At 46.1% G+C, this 27,950-nt stretch overlaps 1 protein-coding gene across 1 annotated transcript; it reads left to right on the forward strand.

The window, feature by feature from the left end:
• The first annotated feature begins 3,106 nt into the window (after positions 1–3,106).
• LOC144124021 (phospholipid-transporting ATPase ABCA3-like) lies at positions 3,107–27,568 on the forward strand. Its single transcript, XM_077656701.1, has 8 exons — positions 3,107–3,293; positions 5,811–6,019; positions 6,734–6,988; positions 7,534–7,721; positions 18,535–18,708; positions 19,297–19,513; positions 26,686–26,902; positions 27,424–27,568. Exons 1-8 carry the CDS (start codon positions 3,107–3,109, stop codon positions 27,534–27,536), a joined length of 1,560 nt encoding a protein of 519 aa, XP_077512827.1. The 3' UTR covers positions 27,537–27,568.
• The last annotated feature ends 382 nt before the right edge of the window (positions 27,569–27,950 follow it).

Raw genomic sequence — 27,950 nt, forward strand, 5'->3', positions numbered from 1 at the left:
AATCGCATTTGAATGTGCGCAATGCATTTCAAGTGTGCTTTCATAAATACAAAATTAATTCGTCCAAAGGATACTTCAATTCTAAAAAATGGGCAGCCCACATAAACATATTTGCAGCACACTTCAAGATATCGTGGAACAAACTAATATTCGAAATCTGTCGGCATTAGTGTGTGGCGACTTCTTTGCCATCCCGTCACGTGACCTTGCACTGTCGTAGACTTCATGATGCTTACAGCCGGTTCAGTAATTAATTGTACTGTTGAAAACATTGATCCCTCGCATCTGGTAAAACCGACTAGTTCGAATTTTTTTAGACCAAGCGGATATATCTTTAGTGTGTTAATAGTGTATTTTAGTGTATTTTTAATGTAATGTGTTTAATGTATATTTTAGTATATTTTTAATGTATAATAAATATACTAAGCGGGCAGAAATTGTATTTTTGATGCATTCGTAAGAATGTTCAAAATGTTGCTCCCGACATACTTAGAAAGCATTCGTGTTGCAATTTAAGTATAGGGACAAAAATTCAAAATTAATATGAAATTAATACAACGCGCCCGAAATTCATTTTTAGCACTACCTTTTTTCGCTACGGGAGCTATAGGCATGGATTAACCGCACTGCTGACATCGAAAAACCGTCTGCCTCTTCGCAAACCTGCCTGCAAGTGATGTGAAGCCTCTGGACTCAGGTTAATGGATGTCATAGATAAGTTGAGTTCTACAGCGACATCAAGTGACATCAGGGACCTATATAGTGTACCAACAGAAACTGGGAACTGAGAAGGGAGGTGACTGGGTGGTGCAGTTAATATATTCATTGAGACCCATGGGAAGGGCTAGCGGGTAGTGTATGTTGTCTTCCTTCGTAAGCGGAGACGTCAGTGCAAGACCCAATAACTATAGAGCGATTCGAAGCGCCCGGTTGATCAGCCGTTGCTGGTAGCTCGAACCGCGCAGAGCAGCCTCCCAGGAGTAGAAAGAAGGATGTGACACGGGTTCTTACACGGGTTCTTACACGGGTCTTGGCCCACCCGGAGGGCGTGATAAAGGTTGTGGTTTGAATTTTCGCATGCAATATAATATTCAGGGTATTGGTGGTGAGGAAGAAAAGTAATTGTTATAAAGGTTAGGGCAAATTAAGTGGTTTGCTGTGTCGGAGTAATCTTCTTCAAGGAGTACTGGCTGTTCCTGAACTCGAATGGTGACACGGCCTTCTCAATAAGTTGAGGGGGCACTGAAGCTCAGCTCCAAGGGCATCAGGTGCCAGCGTTGATGCTTCCCTTCAGCGGCCTGCGGTCCTCTCTTTGCATATGACTTCGCAGACATAGACACGGTTCTTTTCGACGCAGGTTTTGCGCTCGAAGACTTAATACTGTTCACGCGCCATCTGTTGGGGCAGCGGCGTGCATCAGATAGAGGAGTTTTCCGGTGCCTGCTGTATGCCGGCTCAATTATGCCACGTGAAGCAAAGAGGATATTAAACTCCAACATGGTCTTTTGTTACTCTCTTAATTAATCATTACATAACTGAAACCTCGCTAACTCTACATGCATTAATTAGCAGTCGTAAGATCCTACTTCGCGTAAAAGACCCCATGATGTGCATATATATATATATATATATATATATATATATATATATATATATATATATATATATATATATATATATATATATATTTATCAGCAGACAGGGTAAAGAAAATGAGGGGCTCGTTTGACAAACTTATTAAGAGAGCCTACAGTCACCGAAACCAAGGTGCATAGGGGAATCTTAATTTTTTTAATGTGTTTTGCTTATCAGTGAGGTAATATTACTTACATTAATCTATCGCCTATAGAAAATTACTTATAAAGCAGCACAAAAAACAGCCATGCCGCCGGTGGGATCCGCATCCACGACCTACGAATATCGCGTCCGGTGCTCCACCAACCGAACTACGGCGACGGCTGTCCAATCTGCTATTCTCGTGGGAATTTATGTTTACTGGGTGTAAGCGAACTTTGAGAGTGTTCACCAGCGCCACCCTCGCCCATCGTGGCGGACGTAGCACGTCCTGTAATACCGCGAGTGCCCTTGTGGCCATGCTGCACAACCGTGCCTGCATGCGTGACGCTTGGGGAGCCCGTTAAACTCGGTAGTCAAGGAAGGCCGGTTGACATCCCGACTAAAATGCATTTTTGTTAAAAGGAAATCATTTACTTCATAAAACTACATCATTGAGACGTGTGGCGACATTTAATTTGCATTACATGTCATGTTTTATTAGCTTTCATTCCACAGATCCACTTCTGACGCCACGTTACGCGTGATGTTGCGTGTCACTTGAGTTGCACTGTACAACGCTGACGGGACGACGCCACTTTTTTCTCTGAACGGGTGGGCTAAAGCTATCACATTAAAAGCGACTTTTAAAGCCGTTTCGCAATCGCTTACTTATTCCATTCACCCCACACCCAGAGAGTTGAAAATGAATAAACCCCAGTCTATCATTCTCAGCGTCGTGGGTCTGGCTGATAGATCGGTGCCAACGGGAGGACCGCAAATGCCACAGGCTGAATCCGTTCCTGCCTGTCATAGCTCCGTCGTGTGTAGTGCTTGTGAACGTGTTCTGCTTTTTGCATTCAGTTCTTTGAAACATGACAGTGCTGAGGCGGAGCTGGCGCCCGTATTGCCTTGGAGGGCGACAACCGAATGTCGTTAACAGCATTCTCCTTTGCGCCTACTGTGGATATTTTTCTTTAGTTTCATTTTCAAAAACCAGATGGCATGCGCTGCCATCGACTTTCACGAGACTTGTGTCTACTTCCTTATCGTGCTTAGTAGGTGTGTCAGCGACAGCAATGTTCTGGTAAAAACACCCACTTAACTGTCATGCTTAACACGTCACTCTACTCAACTGTAGGCTAAGAAGATATCATGCGCGGCGATTGGGCCGCATCCGCCGCAACCGATGCTACCAGACCTACGCCGTCATGACAAGGAGGGCTCTGCTGCGCCCGCAGGATTGCTCTCGATGCAGGTGGCCCGGTTCTTGCAGATCTACACCAGCGTGCTCGCCGGCTTCTGCCGGCTGCTGCCACCCTGCTCGCTGCTCATGGGCGTCGTTAAGGTTGTGACGCTCGAGTGGGTGCACACCAGCTGCCAAAACCTGGCCGGCTGGCGCAGGGGCAACATAACCGCGCTGGTCGCCTTCTGCCGCGAGGTGTTCGACTACCGAAAGAGCTACGCGGCAGACAGGTTCACTGGCCTCGCCCAGGAACCCATAGACATGTGCTGCCTCAGTGAGTGCCTCGCGAGCAGTGTGCCTCTCACTTATACTCCGGCAATCCTTCCCTCGGGGTCAGTAGGAGTTTAGATTGTGCACTTTATATCGGCACTACAGTCACATCTTGCATGCTATTAAACGGTTATCAAAGCTGTGCCTCAGCGTCTCCATGCCACCGCAGCATTGCGGGATGGTGACAACCATTGTTTTGTAGGGAGGCACCATTTTCGATTCTTAAGTATTGCGTAGATTGCTCTTTGTTAAGAAGAAGCTCGTAACTTCTTTCTGAAATTACTTTCATTTTGGGAAGCTATAGTTTTTTTTTCTTCGTTACTGCAGCGCCCCTTGAAGCCAAAATTTAGATGGGCACTCAGACCTATGAGCTGGGAAACTGTGGGAGAGATAAACGTGAAAACTTATGGGGCCGCTTAAGTCCACTTAAAGGGGAAATGCTATAGCGGTGTGTTTTGGATCCACTGCGCGCGGATGAAAGTGTATGGAGACGGCATCTAAAGCACAGCGCGAGAGACTGGCAGTTAACCACGTGGCATGTTCGGCGGCGGCTATAGCGGAGTGATCTAATGCAGTGTCCAGAGAAGCTGATCTGTTATCGCCGCTGGGGTGAGGGGGGGGGGGGGGCGAATCCTGCTGATGACAATAAAATGCTTTAATTTATTCATTAATCTGTCCATCTTGCACTCTGACGACTGCAGATATATGTCTGCAGAGGGGGCAGTGCACCTCCAGTCTCCAGCTATTTGCGTTATTATTCTAAACCATCGTGTAACTGAGCTAGTCGCCTTTACTTGATATAGTCAGTCTTAAAGGCTTTCATTTGAGTAACCTAAAATAATCTTGTCCCACTAGAATTCATTCTATGGCTGACCCCTATTCATGAACACTATTATCAGAATGGAGACAGATTGTGCGCAGACCTTTTTTAATGCTCTCAAACACTTCTCGTGTATGCATGTTTATAAAGCTGTCCATGTCATATAAGCTTTACATGCATTAAATAAATACTACTTAGAACATTACAGGTAATAAGAATATAAATAAAATTCAATGAATATTCAAGTATGTAAGATTGGATGAGGAAATTATTGACAGACTATTACTGTAGTTGGTAATGAGAGATTTGAGCGCAGCTGTTCACACGCCACCAGCCGTGTAACACGCCACCAGCCGTGTAACATGTACTAACATGTACCTGTACATGTAACCTGTACCTGTGGCATGTTACGCTGCCAGCCACCCTCTAGGGTCAACCCGTGGCAGCCAGCTTCCGGTTGTCCACTCCTCCAGTCTTGCCTTGTCAGGTGGCGTTTCGCTCTATTACAACTTGCCAACACGCTACCTGTCGCACTCCTTCGCACGCCCCCTGACAGGTGACGTGTTACGCCGGCAACGCCTACTACAGTGCGGGCACCTACAGCAACGGGCGCCGAGGAGCTGCGATCTAAAATGAACAAGAAACTCGAAGTCTTGCAACCCCCCCCCCCCCCCCCCCCCGCTAAAAAAAAAAAGTTCCGAGGTCCCTGCTGACGCCCCCTGCTACGCTTGCCCTCTCAATTGGCGACGGCGATGCAAGAGACAGCATACCTATGAAACCGGAGACATACCGCCGTGAAAGTATACCGGTTTGCCGGACGCCTGTTCGACACTCGCCGTGGCGCCGCCTAGCCGAGACTCTACCCCTGAGTGTGCGCAGCCGGCGTCGTAAACCTGTATACGCCTACCTTAGTACTTCTCCGGTATACTAAAGGCAACTGCTGTCGCTGCTTCCCAGCTGCTCCGGTGGCGATGGATTTTCGAGTCTGGCGGCGCATCCTTGATGGTCACACGAAACTTGTGACGTCATCACAGTTTTGAGCAATCAGGGAAGTTCCATACATCCGGATAAATAATTTTGGCTTAATGACAGCTCGACTGCTATCGCATTTAAACAGTTAACGTCCATATTGTCTTGAACTGGTTACACAGACGTCTCAATGGCCGCCTTGCTAACGATCACGAGTGCGGTAATCAGCTGGTAATAGAGCTGGTATACTGTGAAACCTAGCTATACCATGACACCGGTGCATGAATAGCTTCCAAAGTGTGCATCGAAGCAGATTACGATAAGCGGACTAAATAAGGCGCAACTTTTTGCCCTGCTCCTGATCACCAACAAGCCGGCCCCTGTGACATGAGGGCAAGGTGTCAATAAATTTATTTCACTGTTAAATATCCTACCATCCCAAAGGCCCCTGTAATTACTCTTTACGTTTCAGACAGCCGTTGACATTCAGAGACAAGCTATATTCACTGCTTTTCTTTAAGTTTTCATTCTTGCGGTGAAGGAAAGCAGTGCTTGCCGGGGAGGCCATTGAACTTCTTTGATTAGAAATACAGACAAAATAGCAAGCTTGTCGAGAATGACGTGGATCGAGCACCATTATGGCTATTCCATAATGGAGTAGAGATAGGATCTTTGGTGAAACTGTTCTTTATAACAGTGACGCTTTGGCGGCTGGTTCCCGCCGCCACGCAGCTCTCGACCCGTCCAGCGACGTGAACTGGAGCCCGTTCCAGATGTACCACGTCGGCGTCGGCCTCGAGCTGGCCTCGATGCTCGTGCAAGGGGCGCTTCTCTTTCTCTTCATCAGCTGGCGCCACTCGGGCCGCACGCTGTGCCGCGACTCCGTTGGGGAGCTGCCCGACCGAGAGAACCAGGATCCGGACGTGTACAGTGAGACGCAGGTAGGTGGGTGTGCCGCCAGTTATCTCGCAAAGCACCCACTTTCACACTTACGCACGCGCATGCTTACCATGATCACTCAAAATGGCCCCGCTGCAGTGGCTAGCCCAGCAACAAAGGCACTCTACGGGAGTTTACCGCGGTATACCGTGTTCTAAAACATGACTTAAGAAAAAGAATAAACCAGCTCAGAGCCATGACTTGGGAGTAATTAACATTCATGGGGGGAACGTACTCTGTAGCTATCGCTGTTCACTGGTCCGCCCTAACCAGTATGGAACAATGCTCCTTCCAAAAGAGCGAGAACTGGGTCTAGTAGGTTGTACATCTTACAAGGAACGCGCTATACACATTACTGGCGACTACGAAGCATATGACACGACACACAAAGCTCGACCGTGTGTCTTGTCAGTTGTTTCGTGGTCGTCAGTAAAGTGGATAGTGCATTGCTTGTATGAGTCTTCTCTCCTTTTCTGTTGATGCAGTTCGGAACACGCTCTTCATTTACTCAAGCGTAGGGGAGCCGGGCCGGCCGATGATTGCGTTTCGTTTTCGTGATGTTTAGACACCGCAATTCCATGAAAACGTCAGCGTATCCACTATGCACAAAGGATATCAGGAAGAGTAAGAACGAGAACCAACAAAACTGTCCTCGCAGTGTAGTAATGGGTCTGTCGAACTTGTCTACAAGCATCGAGCTTAACCCCTTTCCGCAGGCCGTGTACCTAGCGTGCCGCGACCTCTCGCTCTCGGGCTACACGCTGGTCGCCGAAGACCTGCAGAAGTGGTTCCGCGGAGACCACGCCGTGCGCGGCTTCAATGTGGCGCTGCGGCCGAGCGAGTGCTTCGGTCTGTTGGGCGTCAAGAACTGTGGCAAGAGCAGCACGGTTCACATGCTGGCCGGCCTCTCACTGCCGACGCTCGGGGAGTGCCACATGGCCGACGCCAAGCTCTCCTGGGGCGCCAGGGCCGTGAGTATACAAGTCTTGCGGATAAGCCGATGCACTGTTTACAGGGATAGCACTCTTAGAAACTTTTCCGGGGGCGACAGCATCACCTTGTGTGCAGTAGTTTCAAACCAAAAAATTCAGCAATCTTGCTAGTGTCCATAGAGAATATTCATGTGAGCCGTTAAGTTTGGGAACCCAGGATTCTGTCCTCTGTATGTCATGAGATCCAGGCGGGTGTGGACTATGTGAGCGCTGAAGAGCATGAGCCTTCGCAGCTTTGAGAATGAGTCCAATATACTGCTTCGACAGCGTCCGGCACTGCGCTCTGCTGAACGCTGCGACTGCTGGGCGTGATACGCTCTGATGTTAGAGACAAGACGTTTCCTTCTTGATTGGAAATGGCTCTTAGCGAATAGATCTGTACGGAGGATTTAGCTTTGGCGTAGTTAGTGTCGCACCAGCATGAATGTGAACATGCTATTCCTTGAACCAGAATAGGAGGCTATTCTGTACTAAAATATTATTGTGCGAGAGTATCCATCTTCAAACAAACCTGCCACGCGCAGTGGCAGTCCCGCGTGGGCTTCTGTCACCAGGAGGACACGCTCATGGACGAATTCACGGCCGTCCAGACGCTGCAGTTCTTTGCCCGGCTGCGAGGCGTGCCTGGCGAGAATATCGGCGAGCTGGTCAACAGCTTCGTCAGAGTCGTGGACCTCACGAACGTCGCGCACCGGAGATGCGGGGAATACTCGTACGTTTACCCTACTGCAGTGCTTGTGGCGCATCTCTCAAGCAAGGATTTTGGAACAAAGGACACTTGCGAGAGAAAACCGTGGAAGGCGTGCGCATGCATGTTCGTTGTGCCTGCATCAGTCCGCCCGACTGTTCTATCTTCTAAGGCGAAAGCCTGTAATGGCTCATGCTCGCGTCCGTCCATCCGTCCGTCCGTTACGCTCTTCAGCTCGATAAGAAAAAAATCTTTGTGCACGGTGTGATTCGAACCACCATCATACCGTTCCGCAGCTGAGCGTGCTAACGACTACGCTATCTCCTGCCAACGCGAATGTAGTTCTCTTTGTCGAGGACGATGGAGAGGGTTTGCAGAAAGGCTTCGAATCAGACGGATGCCTCTCAAACGCCCTCAAGTGTCTCCAGCATTTAAGATTCACAAACAATTGTGTGCTTAATTAACACCTTAACCGCACATAAGTGACACAAGCACCAACACCGCGCGAAAGACTTTCGCCTCACCGCACTTTAGGTCAACAAAGTGCCCCCCTAAATTTTTGTCATAAAAGCCTGGAGATGAGTGGCCTACCGAAATATTAGCAGCCGACTGTACCTCAAACTTCGGAATTCCACTTCGTAAGTGCTGAGTTATTTAAATTTACATTTTCTCCTGCTGCAACTTGCTCCAGAGGTTACTATTGGCATATACGTGTGATAGTTTTCTTAGCTCTTCTTGCCTGAAGGTAATTTGCATAACCTTAACTACACCGCTACTTTCTTTCTTTGTGGTATTTTTTCTTTTAATTTCAAAGCGCTTGAGTTTTCCGTTGAAACTCATGTTGAGATGGTCTGTTGCTTTCTTACATTGCCCACTTGGGTCTCCTCGGTTCGTTGACGGTCAAGGTTGAGATGAACCCACGCGTTTAAAATACTATTTAGACAATTCCGTACGCGGTTGTTTCAATAGAGTACTCTACTGGATTTGTTAATCGCGTTGTGCAGTTCTTTACGGGAGCGGTACACGGTGCCAGTGGAGAAATTCGCCAAGCATCTTATATTAGCGCCAACATACCACACTCTGATCAGCCCACACTTTGAAACTCTACACACTCGCTGGTCACCTAATGACAATGAAATGAACGCTGTTCTTGAGATACCTTCAAAACTTGCAGAACGCCGTTTAATATCAGTCTGACTACGCACAGAGCAGGAGATACGCCTCTCCCTCATCTGTCCAATTAACCGGGTCCTGCGCCAACTGCGGTCACCGCATCCCGCAAACTTCTTACCGACATATGCCAACCTAACCTTCTTCCGCCCCCTGCTACGCTTGCCTTCTCTTGGAATCCACTCCGTTACCCTCAAGGACCAGACGTTCTCTTCCCTTCACATTACATGCACTGCCCAAGCCCATTTCTTCCTCTTGATTTCACTAAATTTCAGTAACTCGCGTTTGTTCCCTCACCCACTCTGCCCGCTTCCGGTCTCATAACGTTACAGGTATCATTTTTCTTTCCATAGCCCGCTGTGCTGTGCTTAACTTGCTGAACCCTTTTCGTTAGCCTCCACGTTTCTGCCCCGTAGGTGAGTACGGGTATGATACAGCTGCTGTATGCTTTTCTTTTGAGGGATGTTGGTGAACTGCTATTCATGACCTGAGAGAACCTGCCATATGCGCTCCACCCTATTCTTATCCTTCTAGTTATTTCCATCTTATGATCCGTTTCAGCGGTCACTACCCGACTTAAGTAGATGTATTCCCTTACCACTTCCAGCACCTCGCTGCCAATTGTGAACAGCTGTTCCCTTGCGAGACTGTTGAATATTACTTTCATTTTCTGCGTGTTAATTTTTAGACCCACCGTACTGCTCTGCCTGTCTAACTCATTGATATGCTTTGTAGTTCGTTTCTTGAAGGACTTAGCAAGGCATTGTCATCAGCGAATCGCAATTTACTTACGTATTATCCCTTAACTCTGTTTCCTGAACTGTTCCCAATCCAAGGTACTTGACACTATTTGAAAAATTAGTAGGAATGCAACAACAATTAAGACAGCGCGAAGAATGTAAAATTCTTCGCACTCTCTTAATTATTGTTGCATTCCTATTAATTTTTCCAATAGTGTCAAGTACCTTGGATTGGTGAATGGTATTGTAGAATCGTTTTTACATTCTTCGCACTGCCTTAATTGTTGTTGCATTCCTATTAATTTTTCAAATAGTGTCAAATACCTTGGATTGGTGAATGGCACTGTAGAACTGTAGCAATTCTACAATTTAAAAGTTGCCTTAGTTAACCCATTACATAAAAAGGGGCCCTTTAAAGGCTATTTAAAATTACAGGCTTATTTCAATTCTACCTGCGATTGCGCAGATTCTTGAAAAGCACCTATTCCAAGTTATGTACAGTTTTGTTTTCACGAATAATATCCTATCAAAGGCATAGTTTGGTTTCATTAAAGGTAAAGGAACTGTTTTGTTATCAGAAAGTTTTACTGATATTATTTACTCAAATTTTGACGATAACAAATTCGCATGTGGTCTGTTTTTGGACGCTAGCAAAGCTTTTTATTGTGTTCGGCATGACCTGCTTGAGAAACTTGATGTCATAGGGTTTAGGGGTCCTTTTAATGGTTTGCTTAAAGACTATTTTTCTAATCGGGCTCAAATTGTTGAAATAAGCGGGCATCGAAATTCTGAATCATTTTTGTCGGCAGATGTTCCACAGGGCTCTGTTTTATCGCCTTTGCTTTTCAAATTATTTGTAAGTGATTTATCAAATGCTGTAGCAAAATGTTAAATTTTCAATACGCCGATGACGTGCTATTGTTGTCAGCAAATGCTTCGCTGCCTCTGGTCATGGATGCTCTTAGAACCGATGTGGTGCATGTTATGGATTGGTTCTTAAATCATTCTATTTCAATTATTCAACAAAAAACTAAACTCATTTGTTTTCATAATCCCCATAAAAAGCTTTCCGTTTTTGAACCATTGTTTTTACATTCTTCGCACTGTCCTAATTGTTGTTGCATTCCTATTCATTTTTCAAATAGTGTAAAGTACAGTCATCTTGCCGTAGTATATAATAAGCTTCGCGGTTTATCATGTGTACTATAAAATGTTCGATATTTATTACCTTTTCAGACTCGCAAGCTTATTGCACATGATCTTTTTTATGGTATCCTCAGATATGGAGTCGCTGTGTATTATCACTGCTCAAAGACATAGCGAATGAAATTAAATGCTATACTAAGGATCATTCTCAGATCCATGGCATACACAACGTTTGTTTCACCTGACTGCAATTTATTTTCGTTTTTACAGCTGCCCTCTTTTGATGCCCTCTTCCACCATATAGTTATTCGTGCTCACCTTTAGGAGAGGGAATTTTTGGTTCCTTTCATTCCTGTTCGTCTTTTCCGACAGCACAGACGTTTTACGGTACCTCGCTGTTACACTTATTATGGCCACTTCACTCGTAATAATTATATACCCAAAATTTTTAATTCTCGGCCTGATTCGATCTTTTCAGTTTCTTCGCTGTCACAATTAAAGCACTTCTTAAAAACCCCTATTTCGGCAACTTAAACTGTTTGTTCTTGTTTGCTTTTGATATTAAGGTTTATCTTTCTTTGCTTGATTTGTCACACCTGTTTTTCAATATATTTGTCATTCACCTACTGCCTGGTGCTGTCCTACAAGCCTTCATGGCTTAGGAAGACCTGTCTTAAAGATTGTAAATATGTTTTCTGAAAATGAAGGTGTTTAATTATTATTATTATTATTATTATTATTATTATTATTATTATTATTATTATTATTATTATTATTATTATTATTATTATTATTATTATTATTATTATTGGAGAGATCCCGTCTCCCTGCCTGTCACACTTCCCTATTGTAATTTGATTTCCGGCTTTATGGGGAACTCCGGTAGGCGTGCAGGCGTAACAGATGTCTTCCAGTATTTTCACATAAGACACCTCTACACCCTCATTCTGGAATGCCTGCATTCTGTCGATAGCATTACACGCTTTCGTGCTTTGGCGTTTCTTAATAAGACCTTTCGTCTCCTGAGATAGCTTGCCGCTATCCTGTCCAACCATGCTACCGCCTACTTCTACTGCGCACTCCGTAAAAATAGCTGTGAGATTTTTGTTCATTGTTTAAAGATTAAGATCTGCTTCCTCGGTTGAAGCCGAATATCTGTTCTGCAGCGATATCCTTAGTTCCTCTACTTTTCTTCTTACTGCTAACTCGTGAATTGAATTCCTCTTCATTAGCTTCTTCCGTTCCCTCTCCAAGTGTAAGCTAATTCGAGACTTTACCATTCTGTGGTGGCTGCAACGTACCTTTCCGAGGACCTCCACATCCTGCATGATACCAGAATGAGCTCATAGAATGAGCGCATAGCGAGACCAGAATGAGCGCATAGAGCGCATATTTCATTTTTAGTCTCACCATTGGGGCTCTTCCAAGTCCACTTCCTGTTGTCTCGTTTCCGGAAGAAGGTACTCATGATCCGTAAATTATTTCTATCTGCGAACTCTACTAGTAACTCTCCCCTGCTATTCCTAGAGCCTATCCCATAGTCGCCTACCACCTGGTCACCAGCCTGCTTCTTGCCCACCTTATCATTGAAGTCACCCATCAGTACAGCGTACTTTGATTTTACTTATTTTGTTCATTGCCGATTTCACGTCTTCATAGAAGCCTTCGACGATCTGGTCATCATGGCTGGATGTAGGCTCATAAGCCTACGCCACCTTGACCTTGTACATTTTAAGCTTAATTACTGTAGGTGCCACACCGTCTCGTTAACACTATAAAACTCCTCCATATCGCCAGATATATCCTGATTAATGAGGAATCCCACACCTAGTTCTCGTCTGTCCACTAATCTCCGATAGCACAGTACGTGACCGCCCTTTGGTACTCTATGCACCTCATCTGTCCTGCTGACCTCACTAAGCCCCATGACGTCCCATTTAGTACCTGCTAGTTCTTTGAACAGCGCTGCTATGCTAGCCTCACTGGGTAAGGCTCTAGCGTTAAACATTGCCAGGTTCCTAATCTCGAAATCTCATCCAGATCTCACCCGGCCGCCCAATTTCCTGCCACCCGCTTCTATACTTTCCTCCTCATGGAATCCGCTCCGTCACCCTTAACGACCACCGTTTCTCTTGCTTAAGCCTTACATATCCTTCCCATGCCCATTTCTCCTTATATTCGGCTAGTATGTTATTACCTGTCATTAACGTTTCGGTCCTCTCGTCTCTCCTTTTCGCTCGGAACATCAGTCTAGCCCAAAGCCGACCTAAACAGTCATTAACTAGCATTTGATCCTTGATCCGCTCTCCACTATTCCTGCATCTTAACGTTATAGTTATATTTTTCGTTTTGACAGCTCGCTGTCCTGAGCCTAAGTTGAAACATTATCGTTAGAGTGCAAATCTCTGCACCGTAGATGAGTACTGGAAAGGTGCAGCTGTTACAGACTTTCTCCTGAGGGATTCAATATTCTGAGAGTACTTGCCAAGTGCGCTGCACTCATTCTTATTCTTATAATAACTTTACAATTGTGGTCCGGGTCTGCGGCTACTATATGCCCTAAATAGATGTATTTTCCCTTACCACTTCCAGCGCCTGGCTGCCTAAACTAAACTACACTTGTGGTCCGGATCTGCGGCTGCTATCTGCCCTAAGTAGATGTATTTTCCCTTACCACTTCCAGCGCCTGGCTGCATAACCTAAACTGCTGTTTTCTGCATACTGAATTTTAGACCTACCGAAGGCAATGTCATTAGCGAGTCACAGATTACTAAGTGCCAACTCCTATCCCCAACTGGTCCCAGTCCATGTCTCTGAATAAATCTTGTAAGCACGCGGTGATAAGCATTGGAAAGATCATGCCTCCGTGCCTTACACTCTTCCTTATTGAGATTTCAATACGAAAGGTTTACAAGCCTCATCATGTAAACAACGCAGTTTTGTTAGTCATAAAATTCTATATTTGTCGAGACAGTGATGATGTGACGTGGTCATTTGTCATGGCATAGCGCTGTTTAGTCAATGGGGTGTGTCACATAACAAAACCAAGAAATAGGGCTGGGTTGGCAGGTTCACTGAGAGGTGACAGTTAAGTGACATGGCCGGGCGCTGGATGGTTGTCGGGGTGCGCCATGTCATAAGACCACGTGACATGGCTCAGCGTGGTGGCGGGCTAGGTGGCAGTTGAAGGTGCGCTTGGTTATGTACAGACGTCTATAGATAGCTCCACGCATCAGGTTGGAATGAAGCCAGAATGAACGGCCCCTGTGTCTACTGTACTGGGAAATCTCCTGAAGTGGAGAGGGCGACCGCGGAAGTACGCCGTTGAAAACAGAGTATCGGCGGCTGTAAAGGCTCAGAACATGCGCCGAGCAGCAATGACGGCTGAGGAGAACCAGGCCGAGCGCGCTTCGGACTTTAATGCTATCTCATTCACAACCCGTTATATAATTAAGTGTAATAACGGAGTAATTACTCATTGGCACCCAACCAAGCGCAGCCATACGGCCACAAAGAAAAGCTGTACAGCTTTCTCAAAAATTCGTCCTGGTCCTGGGTTCGAACCCGGGACCACCGCTTCACCGGAGCAGTCGCTGTACCAACTGAGCCAACCTGGACGGCAAGCTCATGGTAGGGCGAGAGCGAATTGACCAAGAACTCGAAGTGGGAACAGAGTTGGTCAAATGTTTTAGGGGAATCCCCTCAAGGTCACCGGGAGTAGTTTTGTAATAAGGGAGTAATTAGTCATTGGCATCATCCACCCAAGTGCAGCCATTCGACTACAAAGGAAAGCTGTAAGTGTCCTCTAAATTTTTTATTACTTACGTTATAAAGGACTCCGGTGGCTGTGCAGTATTCGAAACCCACCGGTTGGTTCCAAACCCACCGCCGGACACCAACCGGTAAAAATGGGTTCAAGCCACCCCGGCCCGGTTCCCGCAGCTTCTTCAGGGGTGTGTGCTTGGAAGAGGCTCCGCAAACCCCGCTGCGACCCTTCGGGGGCAAACCCAGTTTCGAACAACTCAGCCTGCATAGGTGGAGTGTTCTACTCCTAAGTGCAGAGTTCGACTCAAGGCTCGTGCGTTGACATCAGCGTACCCAGCGTAAACAGCGCTGACATCAGCGTTTAACACCAAGTTCCATCTTCCTCAGAAGCGATCACTGATTTCCGGCTGTTCGACCTTGTGAGACCTGGGCGTCCGCTTCGGCTGCGGGAGGTGGTTGGTTGCGAAACCCACCGCCGGACACCCACCGGTAAAAATGGGTACAAGCCACCCCCGACTCGCGGCCGGCTCCTTCAGGGGTGTGTACTTGGAGGCGGCTCCGCAAGCCCCGCTGCGACCCTTCGGGGGCAAACCCAGTTTCGAACTCAGCCTGCAAAGATGGTTCGTGTTCCACTTCCAAGTGAAGAGTTCGACTCAAGGCTCGTACGCTCTAACCAGCGTCAAGTTCAAACACTAAGGTCCTTCGTCAGAAGCGATTGAGAGTATCGCTGCGGTCATGGGCTAGTCCGGCTTTTCGGCTTTCCGTGGCCTAGTGGTTTGGTCGTCCGCCTTGGCTGCGGGAGGTGGCAGGATCGAAGCCCACCGTCGGATACCCACCGAATGCGTACAGGCGCCCCCCGACCTGACGACCGGTTTGTTCAAGGGGTGCAAGCCTGGGGGAGTCTCCGTTGATCCCGCCATACCCTTCGGGGACGTACGCTGTTTCGAACACCAGGCAGATCTATCCTGTCCCATTAAAGTCCCTCCTCCTACTGCTTCGAATGATCCACCGCCACCTGAAGAGGTGGTTTCTGTAAATGTTTCTACGTCCTCTATGTGGTTGTCTCAGTGCCGTGTTATTGTTACCTGTAAGCCCGTCTCAAGGGGTGATGCCCAGGTTATCAATGTATTTTTACATGCGGCTCTTTTAAACCTTGGTCCCGTGTTGCCTGTACGCCTGCTGTGGTTTCGACTGAGTCAGATGCTGTCATGTAATCTACAACCGCTGTACGTAAGGGTTGGTTATATTTTGCGCATTTCTGTGACAACCTGACTAATGGTGTGATTACGGTCTTTTGTATATTAGCCTTTATAAAAGCCTATCTGGCCCTTTGCTTGATTGATGTTTAAGCTTGTCCTAATTTTATTATTGATTATCTTAGTGCACACATTGCAGGCAACATACAGTAACATGATCGCTCTTTTCAAGTAATTTACGTCTCATTATGGATTAACGCTTTTCTTACCGCGCACTCTTAGCATCGTTACCCTGCTAACGATTACTTCGTGCTCCGATTTCGGAACCTTCCGCGTTGCTTACGGGCACGATGCTCGTCTGGCTCGTTGTCCAAGAACTGGAAGTTCGTTTGTGGCGTGGTTTTATTTTTTACCGCGCTGCAGTATCTTTTTAAGCGACTGCGAATACGCGGTACCACGCTAATTGCCCGCCAACGAAGTCTCCGACTCTCGACTTCATAGCCTTCCCCATTGCTTACGGGCGCGCTGCGTCATATGGTTTGTAATTAGACAAATAAAAATTGGGGAAGACACTTAAGTTCCGCCTTAAGGGTATGGCACGATAGCATAGTGGGTCAGGCTTTCAATTCTGAGCTGTTTGACACTTTTGAACGCATTTTTTTTCACTTGTCTCAGTTATATAATTGATCAATTGCACACTCTAAATTTTTCTAATTAGCACCATTAACCACTGCATTTTAATTCTGAGCGTATCAAAAGCTTTGAACTCCTTTTCTCTAATTTTTTACACTTTTTAATTCCTTCAATTAATCAATTAATTGCTATCGTTTCATTAACTCGTGCTCATTAATTCGTGTCATGCTGCAGTTGTAGCTTTACTGAAAGACTTCTATTCAATATAGCAGTTTGATTTTATCACAGATTTTGCGAATAGAATATAAAATATTTCCGAAAATAAATTTTTTGTTCTTTTTCGATATAAACGTGTTTTTACAAGTTTTATTCAGTTATGCCTAAAATCTTGTTTATGGCCAATAAATTTTTTTATTGCAACGCGGAATTCACTGTTTTATCTCATGTGCCTAAAAAGCATAGTTATTTGCCTTGTTTTCGTGTTTTGCATTGCTGTTTAAATGCTTTTTAAATTTTTTGCAGAAGAAATAGTACTGAAACCTAAAAAAGAGAGTCATTATCCCCGCGTTAAGGAAAGAGTTAAGATAATGTTATTTTTCGAATATTCTGGCGCAGTCAAGGTATGAGCAATTACTTATTCAGTGTAGGCAATTTTTCTAGCACAATCTCTTCGCCATCCGTTAACACATCTGCTGGTGCGTCATCCTTGCCAGAAGTGCCAGGGAGCAATATGCTGCCTTGAGCCATTCAGAACAAAACTAGCGCGAGGAACCAGTGTGAGGCGGGAACCCAACTTGAATTATCTTCGGTATAGCCGTCATCGGCAGCCGGTGCTGCCTTAGCCGCATAAGACCGGTGCTGCTGCTATACATCTCTGTATAACTCCTTGGCCACTTTAAATATATTATCCACATTTATTATCGGAATTTCCTTCCTTGTGTTTTACCTCGTATGTCTGATTCTTGCCTATGCCTAATTCCCTCTTGACCGCTTTTAGGCTCCCACTGCTTTTTAGAGCATGCTTGATTCTCTTTATAATATACTTCCTACATCGGTCACATCACGCTTATTCATTAAATTGTATTACTCGGCCAGTTCTGTTCTGTCAGATGGGTTAAATGCTTTCCCGCCGCGGCTGGAGGCAGCCGCGAAGAGCAACGACCAAGACCAACAGCTATGGGCCGTCCAGCAGGTCCTCGGGGCACTCGAAAGGCAGGGACCCTGCGAGCCGGCAACGGCGAGCGGAGACCCGCGCCGAGTAACGGCGACCTCGTAGACGACGTAGGCCCTCGTCGGGGCGCGCGAGCGCCCAACTTCAGGCACAAATAAATTTTGCTCCAATACAATCCAATCACGATTTACAACACTGCTAGCGTGCCTCATAATCTTCAGACTCTGGGGAAAGTTCTTTACTCGATTAAAACACTGCCTTTTGTGGTACACGCCAATCACGCATCCGGAATAAGTTCAGAAGTCACGGAATACTCGTACCGTTCTCACATTAGTTACCTTTTCAAATCCTGCACAGCAGAAGTGGCACTTTGAGCAGATCTTCGAAATGGTTCCACTCCCTGTTCCAACGTTATGCTCACGGCGGCAAAAGAAGTGTCAAGTTTATGGCGCAAATTCAGTCTATAATGAACACTCGGAAGACGATGCAGCTACCACTTTTTAAGGACTTTGAGGGACATGAGAGAAATCCAATCGGAGGCACATGCGGCTGCTTCATTATTTGTTCTTTCATGTACAGATGACAAACTCATCCACCTGAAATGTAAGGTTTGACTCAGACTCAGAGTTCACGTTTTTCCTCAGGTCTGAAAATGCTACGAGGTTAAGTTGTTATCTTTTATCAAACAGGACACATAAGTGCTTTCGAGTTTGTTAGTCTCTCATTCTGCAAGAAAAGTAACTATGTCCGACCGAAGAACCTAGCAGCTAGCTAACCTCATGTGTTTCGGCCAGACTTCTCCCAAAAATACACTTCTTTAGAGCACTTGAATCCAAGTAGGGTGGCCGATAGTGATTTCCTTCAAACGGCATCCATCTGTGCTTGTCCACGTGGCGCTCCGGCTTCGAGCAAGGACTGCGACTGAGCTACCTGCTCAACTGCAACTCATGTCTGTGTAACTGGCTGTCGCTAAAATAGACTCCGCCTCACGTCGGCGTATTGCGTGTTCGCCGCAGCTGGAGCGCTCGACGCAAGCTGGCGACGGCCGTGGCGCTGGTGGGGCTGCCTCGTGTTGTACTCTTGGACGACGCGACCACCGGCATCGACTTGGCTGGTCGGGAGATGATCTACGGGGCGCTGAGGCACATTCGGGAAGCCGTCGGATGCGCCATATTCATTACTACGTACAGGTGCGCTCAAAGGGCAACGTTTCAAATTATGTTTCATTTAAGTTCATTTATTTGAGGATGCTCCCTGTGGAGTCAGTTTAAAGCTCAGTGCTGCGTAACTAGGCTTCGCTCCTGCTTAGATGGACGCAAAGATCATGCGCTGACTTAGCATGAAGTGAAAGACACTAGCAGTCTAAATCGTAAACGTCGAGTGGCCGTACGGAAAAGACTGTTCATCATTATATACGCGAACTGATTCTAATGAAACTACAGAATGTGCTCGTTAAGTGCTAAAATGGCACATGAGTGCAGAGGACGGGGTTGAAGTGCATGCGGCGTAACATGCTGCACGCTCTTCAGTGAAAGATTTCTATGAGCATGTAGCACAAAAAGACCGCCTCGCTACACGATATTTGCTTCCACGTTAGGAACCTGAGGTTGTCTAAATTAGAATCCAGAGCCTTTTAATATAGCGCCTCTTCTTCTCTTCGTTTCTTCACCCTTTTCTTCCCTCAGTGACTCGCAGGGCGTTCGAAAAGTCCGCCGAGAGTGAGAATGTCACCACGCCGTTTCCTTCGTTACGAAACACTTACATTTTTCTCTTCCCAGCACGGAGGAGTGCCAGGCGGCATGCACCCGAGTGGGAATCATGGCTGGCGGCAAGCTGAAGGCCCTGGGCAGTGTGGAACACCTGCGGGAGAGGTTCGGCGACGGATGCGCGCTCACCTTCAGGCTGGTGGAGCAGATGACCGTCTACCTGGTCGAGCGCATACACGTCGCACTCACCAGCTTCTTCCCCAGCGCCCGCCACGTCGACTACCGAGAGGTACGTGCGCATGTCCCTTTTCTTTCGGCGGCGCGGAGTGAGAGCGCACGCTATGAAAGCGAGCGTAGTTGGAGGTTACGCTGGCCACTGGCACAGGTCTTTAAAATAGTGCTGTGAAAGCAGACGCGAGAGAGTTTTGGCCGGCCGGTTGACAACTCTACCCTAAATTTTGGTCTACCCGTCTTCCTTGGAGTGGTAGACTAAATTCTAAGTACCAGTGCTGAGTGTTTCCTCCTGGTGTTGTCTAATTACCTACCTCCAGCTCCAGCCGCGGCCAACCCATGCCAGAAAGGTTCCTGATCTTATCTTATTGCCTAACTTTTTGATCGCTCTGAGCAGGTCTTCCTTCCACTGTGCTCCTTTAACACTATTAGCGTCTTTGTTACCTTAACATATCACCGGTCACTTGTCCCGATACATATCTCACTTCGATGCATTGTTCCCTTTACGATAAAATGTTATGAACCCAAGTTTGGTTAATAAAACATATAGAATTCACGGAATGTGGTTTTACATTCCATTATTGGGAATCATGAGTTTGATGGCTTATTAAATGCGGAAAGGGCAGGTTAGCCGAAGGAGTTCTGGCCGAATAATTAAGGTTTACGATATGAAAGGTAGGGAAACTGAATTGCGGCACATCAAAATATTCAGTGACGTGGACTAGTTAAGTATAAATTAAGGCAGTATTCATCGGGGCGTTGTTCTTTCTCAGCCCTCAGTTTCGCAAAAGAGATAGACTGCTGTTCGCGATCGTACGTTCCATTTTCGTGGATAATGTAGACACATCAATATTGCGCTTAGCGCATGATGGCATTAGTTTCCCATGTTCCTTAAAACCAAATGCAAAAATGTGTTCATGGAAAAGTTACGGCCATTTGAACAAGATACTAGATAAAAAAGTGGCATCAGATAAAGAAGGATAAGACTGTTCAAAGCTAGGCGCTGTTTGATAAATATTAGCGAGAATAACGAGCCTTAGCTGTTTATATGCTAGTCAGCATTCATAACAGGCATTGCAACAAACATACGACATGTTTACAGCATCAAGTATTTCAATCTTTTCAACGCTGCTGAAAATTTGGAGTTCGTCAAGCAGAAAAACCATAGGCATCTTAGAGAGGTGGTACGGCAGTAGCCTCACTCAGCCGAGGAAGGACGATGACACGAGATGAACCCGAGGCATCCGCTTGAGAAGGAGTGGACGTACGGCATTACCGCTTTTTTACGCCTATCATCCGGTCCTGTGCTCTGCTCCGAGTCGCACTAAGAAGATTTCAATTTCCAGCGGATTTTACTAGCGCGGAGACAAGGACCGAGACCTTAAAACTGGCCGCCCTGCAACTGTGTATACCTTCGCTAAGAGGCTGTTGCTCATCTTGTGAAGGCAAGGTTTCTTTATTGTCTTATTCAGGCATTCAATGACTACCCCATTTCTTACAAGTTTTGAATTACATGACTGGGGCTTCTTGCTCCCCAGGCGAATATTGCCAACAAAGGTGAGCTTAAGTCTATTTACTGTAGTACGCTATTTTGTGAAACTTCATGCCTGAATTTAAGTCCGGACCCCTGTTTTTACGAAACAATAAAGAACATACGGTACAGTTTCTGGCTCGAGGCATCCACAAAAACAAAAAAACAACCACAAAAAAATCATCCACATACCTACAAATGCGTATGAAACGACCGGCCAGGTCTCTCCGTTTTCTTGTGGACTTGGCTAAGGGTTTATGGGTTTATGGGGGTTTAACGTCCCAAAGTGACTGAGGACATGGGGGACGCCGTAATGAAGGGCTTCGTAAATTTCAACCACCTGCCACTGACATGACACAGTACACGGGCCTCTAGAATTTTGCCTACATCGAAATCGACCGCCGCGGCCAGATCGAACCCGCGACTTCGGGGTCACCAGCCGAGCACCACAACCACTGAGCCACCACAGCGGCGCGGACTTGGCTAAGAAAAGTGCTGCTAAGTACAGGGGCTACTTTTTCTCTTATAGACGCACCAGACGTTAGCAGCAGTGTTTGGCCACCCCAAACAGCGTACGTATTCTTCAGGTAGAAAATGAGGAGTTCTAGAAAGGATCCTGTAGGAACCCTGGCGGATTCTGGCGGAAAAACAGGATAGTCACTGGCTGCGTGGATATGGCAGTAAAGAAATCTTGTCTTCACAAGATCAGTAATAGCCTCTTAACCAAGGAACGCCGTTGCGGGGAGGCCGGTTTCAAGGCCTCGATTCCTGTCTCATATGAAGCAAAAATCCTGATGAAACTGACACACTTTAAGAACAACTCGGAGCAGTGCTTTGGATTACAGGCGCGACAACAGACAGACCACAAGGTAGATAAACGGGACGGAGCGCCACTCACAACTGATTTATTCAGAGGCACGACAAACATATATATACCAGCTGACACGCAAGGAATACTATCATGTTCCAATCTGATATGACAGCGAACGCGTGAAAAAATCGTTCTCTGCCCTATACAACGATATGGACGTGTCGCTGACACACATGCTTCTTTTCTTAGCAATAAAGAATGCTTCGATTAATTCCCTGGCTTTTGTGTCTTTACTTCTTGATAAAATTCGCACACCAGAAAAACATGGCTCACAAGAGCGTGACGGGCAAGACCTTATATGCTTAGGCAAATTTGGCCCTTCCTTATTTTGCTCCACATTCCTTTCATGTTCCCTGATTCGCTCATTAACGCAGCGTCCAGTTTGCCCTATATAGGAGCGGCCGCACGAGAGGGGGATGTCATAGACCACACCTTCGGTGCACTTCATGAACGATCGCCCATGTTTGGTGCCACACCCTCTCTCATCATTTCGTTCTCTTTCAATGCTAGAACAAAGGCTTCCGAGCTTTTTTGGGGCTGAGAAGACAAGCGGCACACCATGCCTGCTCGCAACCTTTTTCAAATTGTGGGATAACTTGTGCACATAGGGCACCACCACAGGTCGCACCACCTCTTCTCGAGGGACATCTTGGCCAGCTCTCACATCCTTTCTTTTTATTTTCTGTAGTAGGCTTTCTGCGACCGCCGTTACGAGCGAACCAGGGAACCCGGCTGAAGACAGCCTAGCCAATTGGTTTTGGAAACTTAGTTGCATCTTGTGAGAGCATGATTTTCTAATGGCGGATTCGAGGCAGAGTGTAGCAATCCCCCTTTTTATTAGCTTGGAGTGAGCAGAATCATATGGAAGAAGCCCCTTTTTTGCGCGCGGAGCATACGCCCAACAAACCTGTTCCTCACAAAAATCAAAACTAACATCTAAAAATTGTAAAACATTACCTTCAGGAACTTCACAAGTAAAACTTAAGCCATTTCCATTTTGTCTAAATAAGGATAACACATCACGCACACTTTCTTCGAAGTTTAAACTTCCGTCCTTGGTAAGAATGATTAAAAAGTCGTCCACAGATCTGAACACTTTAAAAACTTTGCTGGCTGGTAAAACCTGGTTCAAAACTTGATCCATTTGGGAAAGAAAAATATTACACAAAACCGGTGCAACACAGGAGCCTATACATATGCCAGCTTTTTGCAGAAAACACTGCTCGTCAAAAGTTACGAAGGTAGACTGTAAATAAAACTGTAAAAGGGTTAAAAAGTCATCGATGGATACACCCGCAGTATTTTGAAAGGAAATAGGGTCTTTACTTTCAATGCAATCTCTGACAGCAGTAAACAAGGCTTCGTGAGGAACAGAATAAAATAAAACCACAACATCTACCGAAAAGGCGCGTCCAACATCACGATGCGATTCAAAGAATTCACACACTTGATCGGACTTTTTGGTAAGAAAGGGGTCTTCTATATCAAGCTTACCCAACTTATCTAACAAGAACCGGCTAAGCAGCCTCTGCCATGACCCCTTTTCAGTAACGATAGTTCTAAAGGGCATACCTTGCTTGTGCGTTTTTACTGAAAAGAACACTTTTAATGCATTATTCTTGCATTTGGCAATCTGTTTGCTCAACTGGACTAAACCGAGCTGCTCACACATTGCAACAGCTCTGTTCTTAACTTTTGTCGCTTTCACTTTGACAGGCGAAAAATTCTTATCAATTGCCCGGGTTGCTCTTTCCGAGAAATTATTTTCCGATAAAACTACAAATCCACCTTCTTTATCTGCTTGTAAAAGCTTTAGGTTATTGTTCTTAAAGAAAGACACAATAGCTCGGGGTGAAGTTCCCTTATGCCGAACAGGTACCCGGTTACAGGATTTTAGCAGGCAGTCCACGCCCTCAAGTAGACACTTTTCATGCTCCTCTGGATTGGCCTTACTGGCGATTCGACGATTGATGGCTATCAGTTCTTGAGGCGGCACTTGTGGTTCCAGTCCAAACTTGAGCAAACTTGAGTTGAGCAAACAGATGGCCAAATGCAAGAATAATGCATTAAAAGTGTTCTTTTCAGTAAAAACGCACAAGCAAGGTATGCCCTTTAGAACTATCGTTACTGAAAAGGGGTCATGGCAGAGGCTGCTTAGCCGGTTCTTGTTAGATAAGTTGGGTAAGCTTGATATAGAAGACCCCTTTCTTACCAAAAAGTCCGATCAAGTGTGTGAATTCTTTGAATCGCATCGTGATGTTGGACGCGCCTTTTCGGTAGATGTTGTGGATTTATTTTATTCTGTTCCTCACGAAGCCTTGTTTACTGCTGTCAGAGATTGCATTGAAAGTAAAGACCCTATTTCCTTTCAAAATACTGCGGGTGTATCCATCGATGACTTTTTAACCCTTTTACAGTTTTATTTACAGTCTACCTTCGTAACTTTTGACGAGCAGTGTTTTCTGCAAAAAGCTGGCATATGTATAGGCTCCTGTGTTGCACCGGTTTTGTGTAATATTTTTCTTTCCCAAATGGATCAAGTTTTGAACCAGGTTTTACCAGCCAGCAAAGTTTTTAAAGTTTTTAAAGTGTTCAGATATGTGGACGACTTTTTAATCATTCTTACCAAGGACGGAAGTTTAAACTTCGAAGAAAGTGTGCGTGATGTGTTATCCTTATTTAGACAAAATGGAAATGGCTTAAGTTTTACTTGTGAAGTTCCTGAAGGTAATGTTTTACAATTTTTAGATGTTAGTTTTGATTTTTGTGAGGAACAGGTTTGTTGGGCGTATGCTCCGCGCGCAAAAAAGGGGCTTCTTCCATATGATTCTGCTCACTCCAAGCTAATAAAAAGGGGGATTGCTACACTCTGCCTCGAATCCGCCATTAGAAAATCATGCTCTCACAAGATGCAACTAAGTTTCCAAAACCAATTGGCTAGGCTGTCTTCAGCCGGGTTCCCTGGTTCGCTCGTAACGGCGGTCGCAGAAAGCCTACTACAGAAAATAAAAAGAAAGGATGTGAGAGCTGGCCAAGATGTCCCTCGAGAAGAGGTGGTGCGACCTGTGGTGGTGCCCTATGTGCACAAGTTATCCCACAATTTGAAAAAGGTTGCGAGCAGGCATGGTGTGCCGCTTGTCTTCTCAGCCCCAAAAAAGCTCGGAAGCCTTTGTTCTAGCATTGAAAGAGAACGAAATGATGAGAGAGGGTGTGGCACCAAACATGGGCGATCGTTCATGAAGTGCACCGAAGGTGTGGTCTATGACATCCCCCTCTCGTGCGGCCGCTCCTATATAGGGCAAACTGGACGCTGCGTTAATGAGCGAATCAGGGAACATGAAAGGAATGTGGAGCAAAATAAGGAAGGGCCAAATTTGCCTAAGCATATAAGGTCTTGCCCGTCACGCTCTTGTGAGCCATGTTTTTCTGGTGTGCGAATTTTATCAAGAAGTAAAGACACAAAAGCCAGGGAATTAATCGAAGCATTCTTTATTGCTAAGAAAAGAAGCATGTGTGTCAGCGACACGTCCATATCGTTGTATAGGGCAGAGAACGATTTTTTCACGCGTTCGCTGTCATATCAGATTGGAACATGATAGTATTCCTTGCGTGTCAGCTGGTATATATATGTTTGTCGTGCCTCTGAATAAATCAGTTGTGAGTGGCGCTCCGTCCCGTTTATCTACCTTGTGGTCTGTCTGTTGTCGCGCCTGTAATCCAAAGATGTACCAACTTGCCCAGCAAGACGTTCTTTTAAGGAGCAGTGCATTAGTCCGCATGAAAGGCGTAAAAGTAGCGGTAATGCCATATATTCATTCCTTCTCAAACAGATTTGAGAAAGTGGGGGCCAGATATCATGTCAATGTTATGTTCTCAGCTCATAATAAAGCTGGTAATGAAGCAGCAGCTGTCCAAAGAAAACAAAAATGAACTCGCAAGAAGACAGAATGCAAAATAATCCTTGCAAGCAAGTTTATTCCTTGTAATATTGCTGTTGCATATCAGATTCCTTTGTCCTGTGGCCATACATATATATGAAAGACAAACCGGTGCATCAATGTAATTATTTTGGAACGCCTAAATTCGTTACAGAATAAGTCTGCAAACCTGGAAAATTATGGTTTAGAATGTCAGTGCATACCATTTTTGACCTCGTGTTGGTTCACAACGACCGCAGCACAATTGGCAGAAATGTTTCGTATTTTTAGGAAAGGAATTCGATGCGCTGGTCAGCCTTCTTTAACCCTGTCATCCAAAGAAACGGGCTTGTTCATCAGGGGTGCACAACGGACATGGTCACACGTCCGTACACGAGACAATTTTTAGAACTGGTAGGTGCATGTGTTTATTTGACAGTGCGCATGCGCGCAAGCTTGATGTTGTGCTTGAGAAGCAAGCATAATCTTTCCATTAAACCCAGCAGAAAGTCAGCGTCGTTTGTGTCCTTTTTTCTATGTCCTTTGTTCGCAGTAGTGCTTTCTAAGTAACTATAAGAAATCAAATCACCCAATCTGCCGTTCTTCAGTTATGTTTGTGCATGTGCTGTCTCTTTAGGCTGTAAATAAAGCCGTTTCCTGAACCAACATCTTCTCAGTGAATGCAACAGGTTGTACTTTTATTAACAGGAAAACAGAAAACACCCGTCAAGCCCTGCCCTACGCTACTATATAGGCGGTGCGCACGCTTAAACATGGCGGTTAGGAACAGACCAGGGGACTGATGGCGGTAAATTCCAGAATGGGAGCACCTCGGAAATAAGAAAGGCCGCAGATGTACCAGATGTGCGGGTTGTAACTTTCGTCCATTCGCTGCCATGTGTTTCACTCAGGGTGTGTTCCTCTACCACATCTCGAGCCGGTGCGCCTGGAGCGAGGTGTTCGGCCGCCTGGCGCAGCTGAAGCGCTGGTTCCGTATCGACTCGGTGCTCGTGTCAGACTGCTCGCTGGACGAGATCTTCCTGGGCATGGCGCGCGCCGACATGGCCGAGGACGCTGCCGAGGCCAAGGAGAAGGCTGTCGAGGCCACGGCGAAGGCGCTGCGAGAAGGTGACTGCCGCTCACAGCGATAATTCGGAAATTATCAGCGCTGAGAGCGAGGGTAGGTACATGCTTAAACATACTGATCGGATAAAGGCGATAACTCTGAAACTGGCACGTTGAAAAGGCTAGTAGATTCACACATGGGATGAGTCTACTGCTTGCCAGGATAAGAGGATACCACGCTAAGTGTGAAAGAGGCTTCAAGTGAAAATCAGGAATGGGGTTAATTGGCTCATAACCAAAATACCCAGAAGCAGCCCATTAAAAAAGACAAACGGAAAGAACACACTCAAATGCAAACAGGCGCTGACTCTGGACTGGCAGTGTGGTATTGTTTGTCTTCAATGTCTCCCCGCGTGTTTCGCCTCGCAATAAATTCAAGCTCGCCACTCCTTCGCGGCCAATTGTCGCCGATGCAGCTTCGGCACATTAAAATGCACCAAACAGTTAGCCAGTCAGTCAAGCGCACATTGTCAAGATGGCTGTTCCCCAATCACTCATTTATGGGTGTTGCCGCACCGTCGCAGATCCGTGGGGCCGCAATCCGCAGAACAAGCGCATCCGCCAGCTGACGTCCAAGAAGCCCGTGCGCGCAGCCAGGGGCGGCGGGAAGAACCCGGACAATGCGGAGAGCGCCTGAAGTGGATTATTATAGCCGTTTTTCTTAATTTGACGAGGACAACAGTTATCTGACGCGTTTATTATTCCCCCATTTTATTTTACGACAGTTACCTGCCTTTTTTTCATAACGTCTGAGACCATAACAAGCGCAGCGCAACTTCCATGTTCGTGCCCTAACCTCTGTTTGAACGTAAGGCATGAGCCACAGGGCGATCATCTGCTGCTGTTTCCCTTTAGTAAGGTACGGCGGTTAATTTTTTTTTTTCGCAGCTACTCTGGTTTTTAAGTTTCTAACGGCTGTACAACGCCATCAACCGCCGCGACACCTGTGTATGTAGTATCACGTCTTTCAACATATGTCTCACGTTCATGCTGTGCTGTCGTTAAGACCACTTTGTGCGTGAAAGTGCTACCTAGACATGCAGTTGCTTTG

The sequence above is a fragment of the Amblyomma americanum genome, chromosome 3 (assembly GCF_052857255.1).
Source record: "Amblyomma americanum isolate KBUSLIRL-KWMA chromosome 3, ASM5285725v1, whole genome shotgun sequence".
Classification (NCBI taxonomy): Eukaryota; Metazoa; Arthropoda; class Arachnida; order Ixodida; family Ixodidae; genus Amblyomma; species Amblyomma americanum.